The sequence below is a fragment of the Leptonychotes weddellii genome, chromosome 16, assembly GCF_054177405.1.
Source record: "Leptonychotes weddellii isolate Sample4059 chromosome 16, ASM5417740v2, whole genome shotgun sequence".
NCBI lineage: Eukaryota > Metazoa > Chordata > Mammalia > Carnivora > Phocidae > Leptonychotes > Leptonychotes weddellii.
This window is the reverse complement of record NC_138384.1, coordinates 13,695,576-13,716,864: the sequence shown is the minus strand read 5'-3', so window position 1 is coordinate 13,716,864 and position 21,289 is coordinate 13,695,576. Positions and strand designations below refer to the sequence as shown.

At 40.0% G+C, this 21,289-nt stretch overlaps 1 protein-coding gene across 1 annotated transcript in view; it reads left to right on the top strand.

The window, feature by feature from the left end:
• ZFHX3 (zinc finger homeobox 3) overlaps positions 1–8,570 on the top strand; it is a 220,725-nt gene extending 212,155 nt beyond the window's left edge. The window contains exon 10 of the mRNA XM_081807873.1: positions 2,621–8,570. Within this exon, the coding sequence (XP_081663999.1) occupies positions 2,621–4,278 (1,658 nt within the window). The 3' untranslated portion in view covers positions 4,279–8,570. The remainder of the gene's footprint in view (positions 1–2,620) is intronic.
• The last annotated feature ends 12,719 nt before the right edge of the window (positions 8,571–21,289 follow it).

Here is a 21,289-nt window from a genome sequence, read left to right as displayed (position 1 = left end):
GTGTCTAGGCACTGAATTACCCTTGCAGCCCAGAATCTTGGCAGAAGGGCTTGGGATGGCCCAACATTTCATAATAATGTGAAAAAAATTAGAATGTCTGATCTATTCCCCTTGTTTTACAGATGAGAAAACTGAGGGCCAGAGAGGTCAAGACCATTCAGCAAGCTAGGGTAGGAGCCAGAGCTCCCACCCAGGCCTCCAGGCTCCCAGTGCTATGTGCTCCTTCCACAACACCCAATATGAGCCAGTCAGTCAACAGGTATATGTTTAGTGCTACTCAGGTTCTGACCACTAAGAGTGGACTCAAGATAGAAAGGTATGCTCTTAATTATTAGAGGCAGCCAGGGTTACCAGTGTGTCCCAGTTACCACCACCTGATTGTACCACAGCTCACAGGAGCACTGGATCTGGAATGGGGGAAGGCACTTGTATTTTATACGTCAGGTCCAATGGTAAGCTCTTTTCATATGACCTTCCATTTAGTCCCTACAACCATGTATTGTAGAAAGTTGAGGTTCCGTGGAGTCAATGGGGGTCTAAGGCCACATAGCAGCTGTGTATCAAACACAGTCCATACTACATCAGTCTGACTCCAGGGGTGCATGACAAGTATCAGGGCGATGAAATGCCTTGCTTGGTTCTAATCTTGCTGATGAGAAAACTGAGGCCACAATTATTTTGAGAATATATTGAGCTACTATATCAAACATGGTTCGTACAGAGCTTGGTAAATATAGCAAGGATTCTGTAAATGATCCTTACCATTTCCTTCTCTTCTACTGAAGATACAGAAGTCAGTTTAAGGCCTTCTGACCAGGATCTTTCTCCTGAAAGCCTGATACCACAGAGATGGAGAAATCTCTAGATGTTTTTTCCTTGCCTCGCTGATCTTTTGGCTCTGGCTCCAACCTACAACTTGGAGCAGGCCTGTTGCCTAGATGTAGACAGAAAGAGCCATGTCCTAAGTTGTCGAATTCATAATCCATTCACTCTCCATCCTGTGCATGCCAGTTTAACCAATGAACCTTTACCGGCTTTTTCTGAGTCAGATACTTCTTTCTGGTTTCAGTTCCTTCTGTGCTTTGAGGAAATTGGATGACTTCACCTCAGTGGTGCCTATCTGCTGTTTTGAAAGAGTAAATTAATGCTGCTATACAAAAATCCCCTTGGCTTTCCAAACAATAATGGATATTTTTCTGGGATTGGCACCTTGAGGCAACCTTGTTCTCTTCATCTGAAGTTTGAGGGTTTTTACATGCTGCACCAGTGTAATAAGCCAACATTGTCTTCACCCAGGTCTGGGCTTCTCTGTTTTTTCCTCACGGTGACAGTGTCATGTTATAGAACCCCCCAACCCCAGCTTTCTGGCGGAAGGTAGTCCAGATGAAATAGTGAGGAGCTGTGGGATTTTTTAGTTTACATTTTGGTGCCCTCTGAAGAGAAGGGATGAATACGGTCCATTGTCTTAAGTAAGTGTAGTGAATGGAATGATCTGAGGTCTACTGCCTGTGACTTCTTCTCAGCATCTCATCATTCAGCAAATCTGGTCTCTCTGTCCCACTTTGCTGTCCTCCACCACAACCACCACCTTGCTAGTCTTAATGCACCTACCACTCGATGTACCAGGAGCAAGGCTAGCTTCCATCACCCTGGAACAAAAGACTCAAACCAGGAGAGAAATATGGGTGAGGGAGGATATTAGGCTCTGGACTGGGTGAAGGCCTTATAGGCAGAGTGTGACTGCAGATGGGGCTGTACCCCAGGTGGGCCTGGTGACTTGCTCAAAGACCTTTGCTACCCATAAGTATGAGTAGGTTGCAGCAATGGCTTAGAAAGCAGTGGTACCAACACTTTGGGCCATTCCATTTCTGATACTGCTTTTCTCCTCTTGCTGGGGGTGCGTTCTCAAGCAGCTGCAGTCTTTCTGTATGTCATTCAAATGGGTAGGAAGAGAATGCTCATTTCTCCAGCAAACTTCAGAATCATCTTCCTAGATGGTTACATTTTTCAACAGATTTGTTAAAGCAGACTGGCTGAGCCAAATAATGGGACAGTTTTCCCTGAATGGATTGTTTTTGTTTCTTCCCATCGCTCCTCCTCCTCTCTGCCCTCTTAACACATCCATTCAGTTGTAGCAGCGGAGGCCGGAGAGGCACATTTGTTTCTTCACATGGTCTTGGGGCTTGGCCAGGTTTCTTGCATTTTGCCCTCTTCTCCTGTTACCTCTCTCCTCTGCAACTTCTGGTGGGGCCTCTTAGCCACACTGTTTCTGTGGAGCTTTGATGAAGGCCTTTGGTTCAAATGTCCCAGCTGGAAACAGCTAGTTGGGGGAACTGGGCAAAGAACATATGAATTAGTGGGTGTGGCAGGAAGGTGTTAGAAGTTGTTTAACTGAAAGGGGAAGTAGGGCAGCTGACCCAGGATTGGGCACTGATTAGAATACAAGGCTGTCCAACCCTGGTGAGACCCCCTCTATTGAAAATGGTGGTTTTGAGAGGGTCTTTCAACTTTAAACCTTGAGATCTCAGACTTCATGCCAGTGACAGAAGTAAAACATCTCGAGCTTCAGCCTCACCACCCCAGACTGACCTGTGGTTCTTTCTGTCTTCATTTCTTTCAGCTTTAACGTCTCCTAAACCGAACTTGATGGGTCTGCCCAGCACAACAGTTCCTTCCCCTGGCCTCCCCACGTCTGGATTACCAAATAAACCGTCCTCAGCATCGCTGAGCTCCCCGACCCCAGCACAAGCCACCATGGCGCTGGCCCCTCAGCAGCTCCCCCAACCCCAGCAGCAGCCACAGGTGCAGCCGCCGCCGCCCGCAGCTCAGCCCCCGCCCGCGCCACAGCTCCCCCCGCAACAGCAACGCAAGGACAAAGACAGTGAGAAGGTAAAGGAGAAGGAAAAGGCACACAAAGGGAAAGGGGAGCCCCTCCCTGTCCCCAAGAAGGAGAAAGGCGAGGCCCCCCCAGCGGCCACAGCCACTCTCTCAGCCCCGCTGCCCGCCATGGAGTATGCAGTGGACCCTGCACAGCTACAGGCCCTGCAGGCAGCCTTGACTTCGGACCCCACAGCGTTGCTCACGAGCCAGTTCCTTCCTTACTTTGTACCAGGCTTCTCTCCTTACTATGCCCCCCAGATCCCTGGCGCCCTGCAGAGCGGGTACCTGCAGCCTATGTATGGCATGGAAGGCCTGTTCCCCTACAGCCCTGCGCTGTCGCAGGCCCTGATGGGGCTGTCCCCGGGCTCCCTACTGCAGCAGTACCAGCAATACCAGCAGAGTCTGCAGGAGGCGATCCAGCAGCAGCAGCAGCGGCAACTCCAGCAGCAGCAGCAAAAAGTGCAGCAGCAGCCCAAAGCAAGCCAAACCCCAGTCCCCCAGGGGGCTGCTTCCCCAGACAAAGACCCTGCCAAAGAATCCCCCAAACCAGAAGAGCAGAAAAACGCACCCCGAGAGGTGTCCCCCCTCCTGCCGAAACCCCCCGAAGAGCCAGAAGCAGAAAGCAAAAGTGCGGACTCCCTCTACGACCCCTTCATTGTTCCAAAGGTGCAGTACAAGTTGGTCTGCCGCAAGTGCCAGGCGGGCTTCGGTGACGAGGAGGCGGCGAGGAGCCACCTGAAGTCCCTCTGCTTCTTCGGCCAGTCTGTGGTGAACCTGCAAGAGATGGTGCTTCACGTCCCCACGGGCGGCGGCGGCGGCGGCAGTGGCGGCGGCGGCGGCGGCGGCGGGAGTGGCGGCGGCTCGTACCACTGCCTGGCGTGCGAGAGCGCGCTCTGTGGGGAGGAAGCTCTGAGTCAACATCTCGAGTCGGCCTTGCACAAACACAGAACAATCACGAGAGCAGCAAGAAACGCCAAAGAGCACCCTAGTTTATTACCTCACTCTGCCTGCTTCCCCGATCCTAGCACCGCATCTACCTCGCAGTCTGCCGCTCACTCAAACGACAGCCCCCCACCCCCGTCGGCCGCCGCCCCCTCCTCGTCCTCCGCTTCCCCCCACGCCTCCAGGAAGTCTTGGCCGCAAGTGGTCTCCCGGGCTTCGGCCGCGAAGCCCCCTTCTTTTCCTCCTCTCTCCTCATCTTCAACGGTTACCTCAAGTTCATGCAGCACCTCAGGGGTTCAGCCCTCGATGCCAACAGACGACTATTCGGAGGAGTCTGACACGGATCTCAGCCAAAAGTCCGACGGACCGGCGAGCCCGGTGGAGGGTCCCAAAGACCCCAGCTGCCCCAAGGACAGTGGTCTGACCAGTGTAGGAACGGACACCTTCAGATTGTAAGCTTTGAAGATGAACAATACAAACAAATGAATTTAAATAAAAAGATTAATAAGAAACCAATTTCAAAAATAGACTAACTGCAATTCCAAAGCTTCTAACCAAAAAAAAAAAAAAAAAAAAAAGGAAAAAAAAGAAAAAGCGTGGGTTGTTTTCCCATATACCTATCTATGCCGGTGATTTTACATTCTTGTCTTTTCTTTTTTCTTTTAATATAAAAAAAAAAAAAAAACCTTAACCCTGTTACATTGTGTCCTTTTGAAGGTACTATTGGTCTGGGAAACAGAAGTCCGCAGGGCCTCCCTAATGTCTTTGGAGCTTAAACCCCTTGTATATTTGCCCCTTTTCGATAAAAACACCCCACGTTGATAGCACAGGAGGAGCCCGGCATGCACTGTATGGGAAAGCAGTCCACCTTGTTACAGTTTTAAATTTCTTGCTATCTTAGCATTCAGATACCAATGGCTTGCTAAAAGAAAAAAAAGAAATGTAATGTCTTTTTATTCTCAGGTCAATCGCTCACACTTTGTTCTGTTTTCAGAATCATTGTTTTATAATATATTATTTTTTCAGTTTTTTTTTTTTTGTTCCAGAAAAGATTTTTTGTTTTGTTAATTTAAAAACGGGCAGAAAGTATTTGAGAAAAACAATGTGAACTGCTTTAGCTTTCTGGGGATTTAAAGGATAGCTTTTCTGCTGAAGCCAATTTCAAGGGGAAAAGTTAAGCACTCCCACTTTCAGAAAAAAAAAAAAAAACCCACACACAGAGTGTTGAGGACTTGTAGCTTAAAAAAATAAGTTTTAAAAACTGACTTTCTGTATTTATGATAGATATGACCATTTTTGGTGTTGAGTAGATTGTTGCATTGGAAATGAACTGAAGCAGTATGGTAGATTTAAAAGGAAAAAAAAAAAAACCTTTTGTGTACATTTAGCTTTTTGTATGGTCCAGCTGACAGCTCCTCATTTGATGTTGTCTTGTTCATTCCTAGCAGATAGATTGCAATCCGTTGATTCGCCTAAGCTTTTCTCCCCTTTGTCCCTTAATTCCACTTTCTCTTTCCTCCTCCCACCCTATAATCTCCCACTTAAGGTAGCTGCCTTCATTTCTTAGAGGGTAGCTGCAGAATTATTTTATAAAACTAAAGAAAGAATTTCAAAAGGTTCTAGGGGTCATTAGGATCCTCACAGATTATTTTTGGTTGGGGAGTTGAAACTTTTTAAAGGCATATAATTCTAGTTACCTATGTCTGTAAGCCTTGTGCCATTTATTTTTTATTTATCCTTCCTTTAGCTTTTCTTTTTATCCTTTCTTTTCCTCCTTGTTTGGTAGATGCTTCAAATATTCTTTTCCTAAACTAAAGCATTTGTTTTGGTTTGTGTAATTGAGCTGTGTGCTTTTCTTTCTAAAAAAGTTTTTGGTTAGGGGTTTTGTTTTTGTTTTCTTTCCTCTCAGAAAAAGAAATTTCATGCTTTAAATAAAATCCAAAGACACACCCTTTCACTGCTGATGCAGAAAAAAGGGAAAGGGTTCTTGTTACTTGAGAATTTGTTTCTGATTTAAACAAACAAGACTTAGTTTAATAAAAGAAAGAGTAAAACAAAAGATTCCCAGGTTGTTATGTGCTTCTTCTGCAAGCAGAGAGGCAACTGTTAATGACAATTCCATATACCAAAAGACACATTTTTTACTTCAAAGTTTTGTCCTTGTGTTAGGCAGTCTGAGCGGCGAGTGATCCAGAGTGCAGCCAACAAAGAAGCAGATAGCAAGGTACAGAGAGCAAAAAGGAACCGTATGTGAGGCACTTGTATTTATGTTAATATCTGTATTCCTGTAACACATAACACAACGCAACATACACCCTTTCTCATCTTAAAACAACGGTCTGAACTTTGAAAGGAAAACTTTGTGCTGCTAAAATGTAGATTTTGGAGACAAATAGATGCTTTGCTTTTCACTTTCATAGCCAAACATCAACAGAAACAATCTCCCCTTGCCCCGAAAGTGTGAAATCCTTCTCCCCTTCGTTCTCTTCCTTATGTTTCAAAAGGGAACTTTGAAGACTGTGAATGCAGGTTCCATTGGTCATCTTTCGGGCTTCTTTCCCCAGTGCTGAAGCCACTCAACGACTTTGCAAAAGACTGGAGCATTCCAAGATCTGAAAATGGATTTCTTTTTTTCTTTTTTTCTTTTTTAGCCGGGACTGTTTTATTTTAATGAATTTGTTTTTGGTTTAATGAAAGAGTAGATCCTGAACTGTTGTATATATTTCTAACTAGGCTGATGCACAGTGCAAATTCCTTTTTTAAAATTTTTTTAAGTAGAAATACTAAAGAGTACCATCTAACTATTCATACCAGTATCCAGTTGTAGCATAAGGTGTCAAAAACAAGTACACAAAAACTTTTGCTCTTTTAACAAACTATTTTCTTTTAACAAGAATTCTTGTATTTCTCCCTGTGTTTGAGATGAACATTTTTAAATTTTAAAGTTGTACAGTTTTTTGTTTTCCATTATTTTATCTTGTTTGTAACTCTATGAAATATATATATATTTTTTGCCATTTAACTGTTGTATGTTACTCTGTGTCTGTATCATATAGAAAAAAATTTGTTTTTGTTTTTGGTTCTCTATGTGATACCAATTAACAATTTAACACTAGCTTTACATGTCAAATTCTGCTAGGTTTTTTCTGAAAACTTTGTTTTTAAAAATGATATTGCTTGGTAATAGTGCAATTTCTATCCCTTTCCCTCCCCCCGCAACTTTAAGTTCATTTCCTTGTAATTTTGCCACCCCCTCCACAATGGTGTTTCATTTGTTTGTTTGTTTATTTGTTTTGAGCTACTATGCCATCCTCCCTCTGTGAGGCAGAGTGACTGTCAGTGTTTTGTTATGCCATGCCTTGACCTGTGGGTGTATTTGGCAACAGCAAGGTGGTTGGGTAGACTGGCTAAGCATGCTTCCACCCACCAGTGTTTCTCAGAGGGGTTATGTGATTGTTTTATCCTGGAGTGGGTTGCACATTTGATGCTTTCCTCTACAACTCTACCACCCACATATATGTTCATTCAAAAAAGAAAAAAATTCTCAGCATTAACTCAGAAGTAGCAAAGCAGTCAGTGATGGTGACAATTAATTAGACGTCAAATATGAGCTAGTTAGATGTTTGTGGGTTGACATCCGCTATGGCTGTGACTGGTATCATTTACAAAGCATGAATTCACTACAATGCTCAACTGTTTAGATTGGTCTCACTAGGCGAATTTACCTCCTGTTGCATAGTAGGTAGCTGAACAGGATATCTCAACTCACTTTTTAAATTAGTTCTTCACCTCTATTGACACTTCATATTTTGGTTGGTTGGTAGGTTTGTTTGATTTTTTTTCCAAATACTCCAAAGAGTGGGTTGGTGCTTGACACCATTCAGTCATGGCACCATATGAACCCACTGAATGGAACTTATTTCAACCATCCTTCCTCCATCCTTCCAAAAAGAAACTTAAGAAGGAAACATACACACACACACACACACACACACACACACACGGAAAAGTTTAATAAATCTAGGAAGTTTTTTTTTTTAATTAAAAGCTATTTAAAGAGATGAATGTGGCCAAAGTTTTACATGATTGAAAATAAAGTAAAACAGACGGCATGTGTTTAAACCTGAGTTTATCAGGCATGGCAGGAAGTTGCAGGAGAGAGAGGCAGTGACCCAAGCCAGTGCACTTGATGTTCATGGACATATATTTTTTTTAAATAAATTAAATTAAAACATTTTAAATAGAAGCATAAATTGAGTTGGTTGTTTGTTGGCGCTGAGATACTGCCCACTGTGAAACAAAGCTTTGACTAGTTTTTTTCGTTTGTTTACTTTCTTGGGGGGAGGGGGGCAAGTTTGGGTAGGAAAGAAAGCATAAATGAACGTGACCCTGAGGTGAAGAGGTATATGAACAGCCTTTGCAATGTACAAAAAAACAAAAAACAAAAAAACAAAAAAAAATAGAGCAAGTGAAACCAAAAATGATGTTCTTGGTGTTTTTCTATAATGTAGTCTTGTTAGCTTTTTTTGTTACTGTAACAATGCTGATCTCGAACTGTACCAAAATACATGGAGACTAACAAACAGAACCACATGGAACTTTCAAACTGAAAAAAAAAATTTGTCACAAAAACTTTGTTGTCATAGTTAAGTTGATTGTAGATGGTAATTGAATATACTCCTTTGAAAATATTTCATCAAGTATGTTTCCTGCTCATTGTGATACATTAAAAAAATATGAGCAAAAGTTCTTGTCTTATGCCCTCAGATTTTGTGTGTGTGCATGTGTGAGAGAGAAAGAGATTGATACTTTCAAAGTGTAAATTTGAACAGTATCTTGAGGTTGCATGTACTTATTCCAAGGTACATAGCTCTTTAGTATTTCTAAGTGTCCTTGTATTTCCTATCTCCTGGCGTTCATGAAAGTGCAGCAAGTTTTGGCCGTGATGCTGACTAGCTTATTTCATTGAGAAGGGTAAGTCTGACAGCTTGGGTAATATTTGACCCTCGAGAGCCTTAATAGTACCTGTATTTTTTTTTTTTTTCCAAATGTTTCTATGAGAATTGTGGACACTTGGCACAACCATGAGCAAGTAAGTTTTGCTGATGGCTGGAAGAGAGGTAAGTCAAACTTTTCTGAGATGGGAATTAGATCCACTGTTTCTGACAAAAGGATATGAAAGGTAAGTTGAATTAAGTGGGTGATCCACTACATTTACCTTTCCTATCAAAGGACTTTTCTAAACGCCTTTTAGAGCAGAATTTGAGATAAGAACAGTCTGCAAAACAGTACTAGCGTTAGTCATTCCTACATACAAGAGTCCTCTTATAAAAAACTCTCTCTTACAGCACAAAATGCCTGAAATTCATTAATAAGGAGTATATCCAAGATCAGGCCCAAACGTCTTCCATTCATCTCTAATTTAGAGCCACAGCTGATAAATAATTTACAAAACCCTAGTAGCTGGGCTTGGACAGCATTGCGGGCTAGCTGTGTCCTTGCAAGGTCTGTGGCATCTGCCCTTGGCCGACAGGGGTCTTTTCTACCCCAGGAGTTAAGCTATGAAATCCTCCTCTCTCGGCTCTGACAGCCATTGTCAACCAAGTCTTTTTTCTTAGTTCCTGGAGCAGGCGTTCAAGAAGAGGCAGTGGCCCTATTAGCTACAAATGTCAAAGCGTTCTACAGCTGGCCCAGGCATTGCTAGTGCTTAGAAAGGAAATGTCGGCTCCCTTGCCAATGCTGGAACCTCTGTGCCAAACAAGTAGTATCCTAATACTATCCCAAATAAAACCCTGATCTTTCCCCAGGCATTGTACCTTTCTTTTGGGTGTTCCCATAGGAGCACATGGCTTCTATGTCAGGATGTTTTCTTGGCACACAGCTATGTCACTGATCGTTCTTCTGACCCCACGAAAAGGTACAGGATGATAAAAATTGTTCAGACCCAAAACCACGTCTGCCTTTCTAAGCTATAATTATTTTAGGATCTGGCAGGATCACTTTGAAACATTTTAAATGGAACTATTTTGCAGAGGGGTTTTGCTGCCTCAGCTCTTTCAAGGAAAGTGACTACAATTCAAATGCTTCTACAGATAAAATTTTAACAAGAAAATAAGACCTAACCTCAGTGATGGTTGAGCCCTTTGTATCAGAAAATCTCTAAGCACCTGAATTACATTGAAATAGGGTTGGGCAAGGGACTCTGTTACTAGAAAAGCTTTTTCTTAAGGGAAAAGAAGGCTTCCAATCTGGCTTCAATATCATGCTCATGTGGATATTAATCTCTTTGGAATTAATAGTTTTTCCCCCCTGGAAAATGTGAAACGGCAACATCTTAAAACGGCTGATATGTGTTACGTAGCTGTTTCTAATTTTGCCTTAAAGAAATGTCCGTAGTGCCTAGCTCCTGTTATAGACTAATGACCTTCCAAATCTCACGTTTAACAAGTTTAGACTTTAAGTTACAAGAGCACAAGCAGTTTAAGAGTCAAGTTGAAGGATGAGAAGTTTGCACCTGCCGCTCTGCTCTGCAGCCTTAATTACAGCAGGACACATGTGCTCACTCAGTCTCTGTACGTTACTGCTGGGGGTGGACCAGCCAAGGCTCTGGCAAAACTTGTAAAGAAATTAGTACTCTCAAGGCCATTAAAGTAGAGGCAGCTTTCCATTACTTTTTACTTCACAGCAAAGGTGGGTATTTCTTTTCCTTCTTTCCATCCTTCCTTCTTCCCTCCCTTCCTCTTTCATCCTTTTTTAAATTAAAGGCACATGTTTTTAAGATGTCTTAGCCAATTAGTTTAGATTCCTCTCAGTCTATCTTCTTGAGTTTTTAAATTATAGGTGCAAAAATAAATTTGTTCTTGATCCTTTATGACTGCTTCATTTCTTATCCTATATGGAACAAAGAGACTATGTAATCCAATTTATGAATCCCTTAACATGGGAATAGGAACTTTCAGATGAACAGTTTTACTCTTGAGCCAAGATTCTTGAGGCTAAGAAATGAGTACAAAGAAGCAGCTGAGAGTAGCAGCTAAGGAAGGCATCAGTAAATATTCTCTGCCTCCGTGTAATGCCAAATACTTTTTTTTTTTCTCCAGATTTTATTTGACAGAGACACAGTGAGAGAGGGAACACAAGCAGGGGGAATGGGAGAGGGAGAAGCAGGCTTCCCACTGAGCAGGGAGCCCAGTGCGGGGCTCGATCCCAGGACCCTGGGATCATGACCTGAGCCGAAAGCAGACGCTTAACGACTGAGCCACCCAAGTGCCCCCAAATACTTCTTTTTGACCTTTGCTCTTCCTTGTCTTCCCATTCTCCATACACTACTCTTTCTTAAGCAGCCTTATATGTTGCTGCTGTCTTTTAGACCCCCTCTGTAATACCTTATATTTGCATAACACTTGAAAAGTACTTTTGTAAAATTATTTCTTGCTTGTTCCTTAAAACGATCTACAAGGTAAGCAAAGTGGGTGACATCCCAGGCATTCAGGAGAAGGAGGTAATGAGCGAGGGGAAAAGGCACTAACCATGTGTTTATCCTTTGTCCAGTGCCCCTTCTTCCCCCCCCCACACCCCCCAACTTTCTGAGAGGTGCTAAGGAAGAGTGGTTGAGAGTGTGGGCTCAGGAATCAGACTAATGGTGTTCATTCTGGCTCCAGCACTGTGACCTTGATTGTGTTATTTATTCCCACTGTAAAATGAGGATAATGGTACCTGCTTCACAGGGTTGCTGCAAAGATTAAACAATATATGCAAAAATGTTTTGAACACTGCCTGGTACATACTGAGTAATAAATATCTGTTGCTAATATTTTTGTCAGTTTTAACTCTCCAAGTCTCTCTTATTGTAGGTCCCTTGGGACTGCAGCTAAGTCTTGCTTTAATTCACAGAGGGTTTGGGGGCTGCAATTGTATAAATCAGTCCCATCAAGCCTTTGTCTTATGTTTATATCTGATGCTTCCCTGTCCATACATATCTCAGAGGATCCAGAGGCCCCTCAGGGAGGTTCTGCTCAGAACTGTACAGAAATACAGTACAGGAGCTTGCATTTCAGTCTCTCGGTGCCCCATTTCTAGTGATTAATTTGGTCAGAAGAAAGAATGGCTTTAATTTGCTTTTGTTTGCAAAAGTAGACATAGTCCTTCTTTATCATCCCTTGAGAGGTGAGCAGCATAAATGATTGGGGTTACAGAATAAAGAAAAAGGAGTAAGTTGGGACAATTTGCCCACTGCCACAGCCTGTTTTGAGGCGGTTCAGATACACAGCTTAGGAGTTGTAGCATCTAAAATGAGACTGTGAGAGTGAATGAACTGTATGTGAGACAAAACTGAAAGAAGAATACACACAAGGGAATGTAGCAAGAGGATCTTTCCACCCCCAAACACAAGAGGAGTTTTAAAAATACTATTCTAGTAACCTACAAAATAAACATCTGGGAGAGGCATGGGAGCAAGTGGAAAAAAAAACTAGCACAGAGAAAAGGTTCGAATAGAATGTTTCCATGATAGCCTCTGCATATAAGAACTCATCAGTGATACAGGCTTTAGATAGCTGTAGTTCCATCTGTGAACTTTATCCATTTTTAAAACAGTGATGGTACTGGAAATAGGAGTACAGACACTGGTATGAGAGGACTAGTAAAAGCTATGGAGGATGACTGGTGGGTGATTTTTCCTTTTCTCTGAGGATAATAACCTTTAAATGCAGTTTGACATATTACCTATAGATAGGATTTCATCATAGGGTGTCTGCATTCGATTTGTTACATGGTTCTAAGCTTGACAGTGAATAATTTTCAAAATCTGATTTGTAATCAGCTGAATTGATTTGTTTTTTCAAAACTGTAAAGCCACTGCTGCACTGATGCCTCATATGAATTGTTTCCAACAAGAAATCTGCCGTCATCCTTATTTTTTAATAATTTTTTTCCTCTATCTACTTTTAAGATTCTCTTCTTTACCACTAGTTTTTATCACATCATGTTTTGATTATGATGTACCTTGGTGTAGTTTTACTTCTGTTTTTTGGGGTTTACTTCTTATGCTTGGGGTTTGTTGAGCTTCTTGGATCTCTGGGGTATTACTTTTCATCAAAAATGGAAATTCTTCAGCCATTGTTTCTTCAACTATATTTTCCTTTCCCCCCTGCGTCCCACCGCCCCCCTTTTGCAGGGATTCCAATTATATATGTTCAGCCATTTGAGGTTAACCTATAGCTTGCTGATGCTCTGGTTTCATTGGAGGAGGGAGCTGGGGAGAGGGCAGGGGGTTACTTTTTTCTCTGTGGGCTTCATTTTCCATAGTTTCCAATGCTGTGCCTTCAAGTCCACTTATCTTTTCTTCTTATGTGCCATTAATCTCATCCGGTGTGTTTTTTCATCTCATACAATTTTCATCTCTAGAAGTTTGAGAGCTTTTTATATCTTCCATGTCTCTATGTAACTTTTGAACATGAAAATACAGTTATAATAATTGCCTTACTGTCATCCTCTTCTAATCCTAATATCTATGTAAGTTTTACATTGGTTCAATTGAGTGATTCTTCTTCTCCTCATTATGAGTTGTGTTTTCCTGCCTCTTTGCATGTCTGGCGATCTTTGATTAGATCCTAGTCATTGTGAATTTGCTTTGTTGAGTAGATATTTTTGTATTCCTATAAATTTCCAGTTTGTTATGTGATGTACTTATGTGATTTGAAAACAGTTTGATCCCTGTGGGTCTTATTTTTTAATTTTGTTGGGTAGGATGAAAACACTATTTAGTTGAGGGCTAATTATTCCCTACTACTGCAAAGGACCCTTCTGAGAACTCTACTCAAATGTCTCATGGAAAAAAAATGCCCCATGAACTTTACCAATCTGTGTGAACATCAGGTGCTGCTCCATCTTATCCTTTGGGCTAGTTCTTTCCCAGCCTTACAGAGTTTACTAACATGGAAGCACTGGTCAGCTCTTTTGTGAATACTTGTGGGAGACCCTGTAAAGATCTCCAGAGGTCTCTCTTTTCTGGTACTGTGTCCTGCAAATTCTTGCTGCCTTGTTTTCCCCAGACTCAGCTTTATCTCCTAAGTCAGAGTCTGCTGGGTTCCACCTAGGTTCCATACCCTGTGCTGTGGCCTAGAAACAGTCTCAACACAATAAGATGGAATAATCATAGGGCTTACCTTGTTTGTTTCTCATCTCTCAGCAATCACTGTCCTTTACTGTGTGATGTTCAATGACTCAAGAACCATTCTTTCATGTATTTTGTCTTGTCTTTTTAGTTGTTTCAGCTGGGAAGGTTAAGTCTGGTCTCTGTTACTCCATCTCAGCTGGAAGCAAAAGTCGAATTTAGTTTTTAGATATATGCAAGTAAGGTCCTGTATTCCTTTTTACAGTGCTATCTATGCTTATGAAATTTCCCAAAAGGTTTGAATTAACATAGGAGTCTTATTTCCCCAGCAGACTTCTCTGAACATGACATGGTAACTCTTAGGATAAAGATTCTAACTGATTCATCCTTTTCCTTAATCACAATAATCAGAGGTGGAAGAAGGGTAGGTAAATGCACAAATTCTAGCCACTTTTTGCCATACCATAATGCCAGGTAGAATGGGAAAACCATTTCTTAGGTTTCAAAGTCACACCATGGCAGTACATGTATTTCTGATGGTAAAACACTATATTAGGTCTTCCCACTTAACTATAAGGGCTATCACTATTCATAAAGTTATTTAAGTCTTAAAAACAAAATGAAACAAAACGCTTCCATTTCATGGTCTTGCTTCACTCAGATCATTTTTCAGGACACCTAAGTGTGGCTCAAGGAGATCCGTTAATTTGGAAGTGTGGCTCACACTTGGAGATGAACTCATTGCACTAATACAAAGGAATAATAAAAATCAGGCCCCAGCACTGAACTAGTTATTCTTCCTAAACTCAAATCATAGTTTGTTTTTTTTGTATGTTTATTATTTTGGCAAACATCTAATTAAATTATATTGGGTATATAATTAAATTGGGTTTCTAATTAAATTGGGTATATAATACATCCATAATACATAAAATTCTTAAGGTGTTAACTCATTACTTGCTTTGCAAACTCTCAAAATTTGTTCCAGGGTAGCTTTCCCACTAAAATTATTTGTAAATAATCTACTCCACTAAAACTAGCCTACCTTCCAAACACACCCTGTACTTTCCCCTCTACATTTAAAGGTTTAGCAATGTCACTTATTCCATGACATCTTATCACATCTTCCCAGACCCTTTTCTGACCCCTATGGTAATACACATAATGTCTTTTTGGCAATGATACATGTATATGTTTTATGCTTAGATCACTTGCTATCCTACATTTATATTTAATGTTTGAATGACTAAATTAAAGAATAAATAAAGGAAAGGGTAGTCACATTCATCTTTATGATTTTTAATAGGAAGAGAGGTCTTAAATGAGTACACTTCAAATTATATATAATGGGGCTCAAACACTTTAAAAATTTTTCAGTCCCAAACCCGAAAGGGGGAATATTTTTCAGCAGAGAGTAAAGGAAAATAGAATCAATGAAAAAATCAAATGTGATAGGATTAAAAACTATACAAGGCAAATGTTTGCATTTTAGGGAAAAAAAATAATTGCAATAAAAAACAGTCTAGGAATTTAGAAGTACCAGTCGAAACTCTTTGTAGCTTTCACCAAATTAAAGGATGGCATTAAGTAGTTATTTGAAAAGAGTTACATGGTTATGGTTTTCTAATCAAAATAGAAATGTTTGTAGAACATTTGAAAGCCAGGCCTCACACCAAACCTAGAATGAACATCAGAATATAACCCTAGTAGAGAGTATTCAATAATTATGAAGTCTGAAATTTGCCTTCAGTTTTTACCAGGTGGTTTCTTTGGTTGGCTCATTAGAAAAATATATATATGGAATATTTTTACGATTTTCTGTCTGTAAAATCTCAGACCGGTGAAGAAATTTCCATACACTATGTATAAATGCAAAATAATGAAGTATAGAATAAAAGATGCAGACTTTTAGAGCTCAGGTTAATGGGTCCGACTTATAGGGCATCCCCTATAACTTTAAAACATCCATTGCTATCAAAGAGCTCTATAAGTAAACATCCCCTTCTCCTCCCAAAAAAGCAACATGCCCAGAATATCTCACGGGTAACTTTCACCAAACCTTTTAAGGCCAGTGCAGAGGCAACTGCAAAGCCACTACTGAGGGATAAGTGAATATAAAAAAGAGATATGAGGGGAAAAAAACCTTTCACTTAAGTTCCCCCCAAAAATTCCAAATCACATGAAAAAAATTTACCAAGATAACCAATAACTTAATAATCAACAGATGGATTTACTTAAAATCTAATGGCCTATGATCCATTAATAACTACTAATTATGAAACAAAAGCAAACAGGTATAACTAAAGAAAATAAATTAAAAGTACTATATATGAAAAATATAGAAACTGAATTCAATTAATAAGTGATAATCAGAGAGATAATGACATGGTCATTTTCCAGAATGGAAAAATACTTTTCAGATTTAAAGTACATATAGTGTACTGAGGATGAATTAAGTAAGTACACAATGAGACACACTTCAGTGAAATTATAGGTAATGGGTTAGCTATTTTCCTCCTTGGTGGCTTTTACAATTTTTACATTTAATATTTGGTAAAGATAAAACAATTAGCCATGAGCAGATTTTTTTTTTTTTTTATCAGCAATAACAGATACAGGAGACTACAGAATAACTGCCATGAGGTACTGAGAGAAAAGAAAGGGCAATGTAGATTTCTATACCCAGCTAAACTATCATTCAAGAGAGGATAATGAAATTCTGGTGAAATTAAGTTAACTATAACAGAAAGCAGAAGTTAACTTTTAAAATCTCTCATAATTGCCCCCATGAAAACAGAAAGACTAGAATAACAAAACCAAAATCCACAAACAAGATCTACCAAAAAAGTAGGTGTTAAGATACCTTCACAAACCCCAAAATATGAATAGAAAGAAACAAACCACCAAAGCTACATGTGCTACATGGCATTAACAAGTGTCTGAGAAGTATCAGATGTGCTTGAATAAAGAGAAACCCTAAAATAGCCAATAGGTATTCCTGACAACAGCTGAAACTAGGAGAAGGTTCTGCATACTCTAACTATGGGAGCAAGGCAAGGTAAGATCTGAAAGGACTGGAATTTCAGTTCACCCCAATGAGAAGAAACTCCCATCAAGATAATTCAAATTGAGGATGACAGGGATAATAGGGACAGGAAGAGGAGAGGGGGGAAAGGAGGAGAAAGAAAGGACATGTGAGAGAACTAGTGTGCAAGCAAGCAGGAACACGAGATAAAATTGAGGAGGGAGAAGAGACCAAGAATTTTCCTGTATGAGACCATACTTTTGAACACTTCATGAAAATAATGTAATAGGGATCACTAGATCCAGGAAACTGAAAATGTTATCCCAACTCATCTACTCCTAAAAGTTCAGGAAAACTAATTTTACATAAAAATTATTAACAGGATAGGATGGTGGTTGAATCCTGTAAAAAGTAATTATTTAAAAAGCAGAATGAAAGAAAAGACACACCCATGAATAGATGAACATTATGTAGCTTAATATTTCAAAATGAGCCAAAAGGAAACTTTTGAAAAGATATTAGATATAAAAGAACATTAGAATTAGAATAATCAGAATTCAGATAACTTGGAACAAGATTAGAAATAAAAGTTAATTTTTAAAAATGGGATGAGTAAACAAAAATCCTTCAAGGAAAAAAAAAATCAAGAAAAGTAGAAACTGAAAAAGAAATTTTAAGATTCAAAAAGACATAAAGAGGTTTTTTTTTCTCTGCTTCCCACTAAAATGTAGAAAGCTGCAGATTCCCACTCCCACTCAAAAAAAAAATGAATAATCTATAAAATTATTTTTTTAATCCACTAGAGAGCTGAGGTTAGATAATAATGAAGTAATCTGGGTTCCAAAGAGGACCAAGCCCTTCCAAGGACAGAGAGGACTCAAGACTGTTTCATCTTTAGCAGAGCACAGGAGAAAGAAACCAACTATAAATTTAACAGAAGGTTAATGGCCAAGTGACAGCATTCACTTGCAACTCTAACAAAGGCCTCTACTGGGTGCTCTGAAGAAACTAGTACAGACCTGTGGGCGGTAATCAGCTGGTGCTGGGAAATAAGCACTAAGCATTGCCTGCTTCCCCAGACCCTTCTCTTCTCCAAAGTAAAAGCATCAAAGAGGACTTTTGCCCCAAGTCACAGGCAAAAGACACCTGGTGGCTGGAGGAGGAGGTAGAAAGAAAAAAACCCTACATCACGGGGGCAGGGGCAGGAAAAGATGGGCCCAGAATCCTACATTAAGCTGACATATGCTACCACTGAGGAGGGAGCAGAAAACTGCCCAGGGCCAAATACAAAAGACAAGATAGAGTTTGGTTGCCAAAAGGAAAAGAAGAAAGAGCAAAAATGCTGAAAAAGCCCCCTTCAAGATATGCAGGGACTTCCTAAAACTGAGGCTGAACCTAGACAACAGAAAACCCCTCACTGCTCCCACCACGAACCTACCATCAAGTGATGAGCAACATTCAGAGTCTTTCTTTAGAAAGACTCTCTTCATGGCGCAGACATACAGGAGCAGCTGAAAGCCTAAGGGAAGAGGAAAAACACTGGGAAAAACCCTCTGGTACTCACACCACTGACCTAAACACAGGGCAACAGCAGCATACAATTAAAAGAATTTGAAGTTCATGCTGTACTGATCAACTGCTGATTTTACTGACTCAATTCCTTAACAGAGAAAAGGCATGCCCATTTCTAGACATTAATACTATTTACCTTACTCCCTACTATTCTATACCACCAAGAAAGCAAACAAACATTGTGAGTACCTACGGAAGAATATAACATCATTCATGAAGTTACTTTGATTAAAAAATAAAAAGAAATGATCAAGTCTCTAGATGCAACCAATTCTCCAGGTGTTAATTCTTAATCATGTCCTCCTAAAATTCTTATATTGAAGTCCTAACCTCCAGCACCTCATAATGTGACTGTATTTGGAGATAAAGTCCAAATTGAAGATAAATGAGGTCATTGGGGTGGGCCTTATTACAATATGACTGGTGTCCTTATAAGAATCGGAGATTAGGGCGCCTGGGTGGCTCAGTTGGTTAAGCGACTGCCTTCGGCTCAGGTCATGATCCTGGAGTCCTGGGATCGAGTCCCGCATCGGGCTCCCTGCTCGGCAGGGAGCCTGCTTCTCCCTCTGACCCTCCTCCCTCTCATGCTCTCTGTCTCTCATTCTCTCTGTCTCAAATAAATAAATAAAATCTTTAAAAAAAAAAAAAAAAGAATCGGAGATTAGGACACAAAAACATACAGAGGGAAGACCTGGTAAAGACACTGGAAAATGAGGGCCATCTACAAGTGAGGAAGAGAGGTCCTTAGAAGAAACCAGTCCTGCCAGTATCTTGATCTTGGACTTCTAGCCTCCATAACTGTAAAGAAACAAATTTGTTGTTTAAGTCCCCCAGTCTGTGGTGTTTGTTATGGCAGCCTGCGCAAGCTAATGCACAAGGTATACGGAGAAGAGGTACACACTATAGCACAGAGATGCAATAAACTAAACAAAAAGTACTCTGTGGGAAACTCTCTAGATCAAACAGTTCTTTATCAAATAAACTGCAAAGAGAGTGAAGGAGTTGGAAACAAATACCTATGCATTAAAAGATATCTAAAAACTATATTAAAAACAAAGTGGCAACATGGATTTATGTGGATCCTCATTCATATTATTTTTTAAAAGTCTGATCATCTAGGAATTTCATAATATTAAGAAACCATCATTAAGGGAGTATAGAAATTAAAGCCCAGAACTTCCAAAAAGAGGATTCTAACAGGAGATACTGTTTATAATAAACTAAGACCCCAAGAGACTACAGCCTAAGGGTTTGGATAATCCAGAAATGGAACAGGCCTCTCATGGATTTACAGTCTAGGTTCAAATTCCCTAGGAAGCCCATGAAATCTCAAACTTTAAACTTGGTTTTCTGGATTGATAGGAGCCACAATTACCCTGCATAGCCAAAGAAGAAATCAAAATACATCTTGGAACACATGAAAATGGAAGAGCAATAATAAAAACTTATGAAACTTAGGCCAACAAAAGCAGTTCTAAGAGAGAAGTTGTCAGCAATATATGTCTACCTGAAGAAACAAGAAAGATCTCAATCTGGGGCGCCTGTGTGACTCAGTCGGTTGAGTGTCCTACTCTTGATTTTGGCTCAGGTCATGATCTCAGGGTCCTGGGATCATACCCTGCATCAGACTCCCCACTCAGCAGGTAGTCTGTTTGTCTCTCTCTCCTTCTGCCCCTTCCCCTGATTGCACACACGCACTTTCTCTCTCTCAAATAAATACATCTTTAAAAAAAAGTTTTAAGAAAAATTTCTAACAACCTAACTTTATGCCTCAATGAATTAGAAAAAGAACAAATGAACCCCAAACTTAGTAGAAGAAAGATTCTAACAAAGATCAGAGTGTCAATAAATGAAGTAGAGACTAAAAAGGCAATAGAAAAGATATATGAAACTAAGAGCTTGGTTTTTGAAAAGACAAACCTTTAGCTAGACTCACCAAGAAAAAAGAAGACTAAAATAAATAAAATGAGAAGTGAAGAGGAGATATTACTGATACCAGAAAAACACAAAGAATCATGAGACTACTATGAACAATTATATACCAACAAGTTGGACAATCTACAAGAAATGGACAAATTCCTAAAAATATACAACCTACTAAGACTGAATCATGAAAATAGAAAATCTGAACAGATATATTACTAATAAAGAGATTGAATCAATAACCAAAAACTTCCCAACAAACAAAAGTCCAGGACCAGATGGCTTCATTGGTGAATTCTACCAAACATTCAAAGAATTAATACCAGTCCTTCTCAAATTCTTCCAAAAAAAAAAAACAAAAACAGCAGAGGAAGGAACACTTCCAAACTCATTTTATAAGGCCAGCATTGACACGAGAAGACAAAGACACCACAAGAAAAGAAAATTATAGGCCAATATTGCTGGTGAATATAGATGCAAAATGCTCAACAAAATATCAGCAAACCAAACTCAACAGTAATTACTAGGATCATATACCATGAGCAAATGAAATTTATTCAGGGATGCAAAGATGGTTCAACATCCATAAATCAATCAATACGATATACCTCATTAACAAAATAAAGGGGAAAAAAATCACATGATCAGCTCAGTAGATAGAGAAAAAGGATTTGACAAAAGTCGATATCCATTCATGATAAAAATTCTCAACAAAGTGGGTAGAAAGGGAATGTACCTCAACATAATAAGGGTCATATATGACAAGCCCACAGCTATTCTACTTAATGGTAAAAAACTGAAAGCTTTTCCTCTAAGATCAGGAACAAGACAAG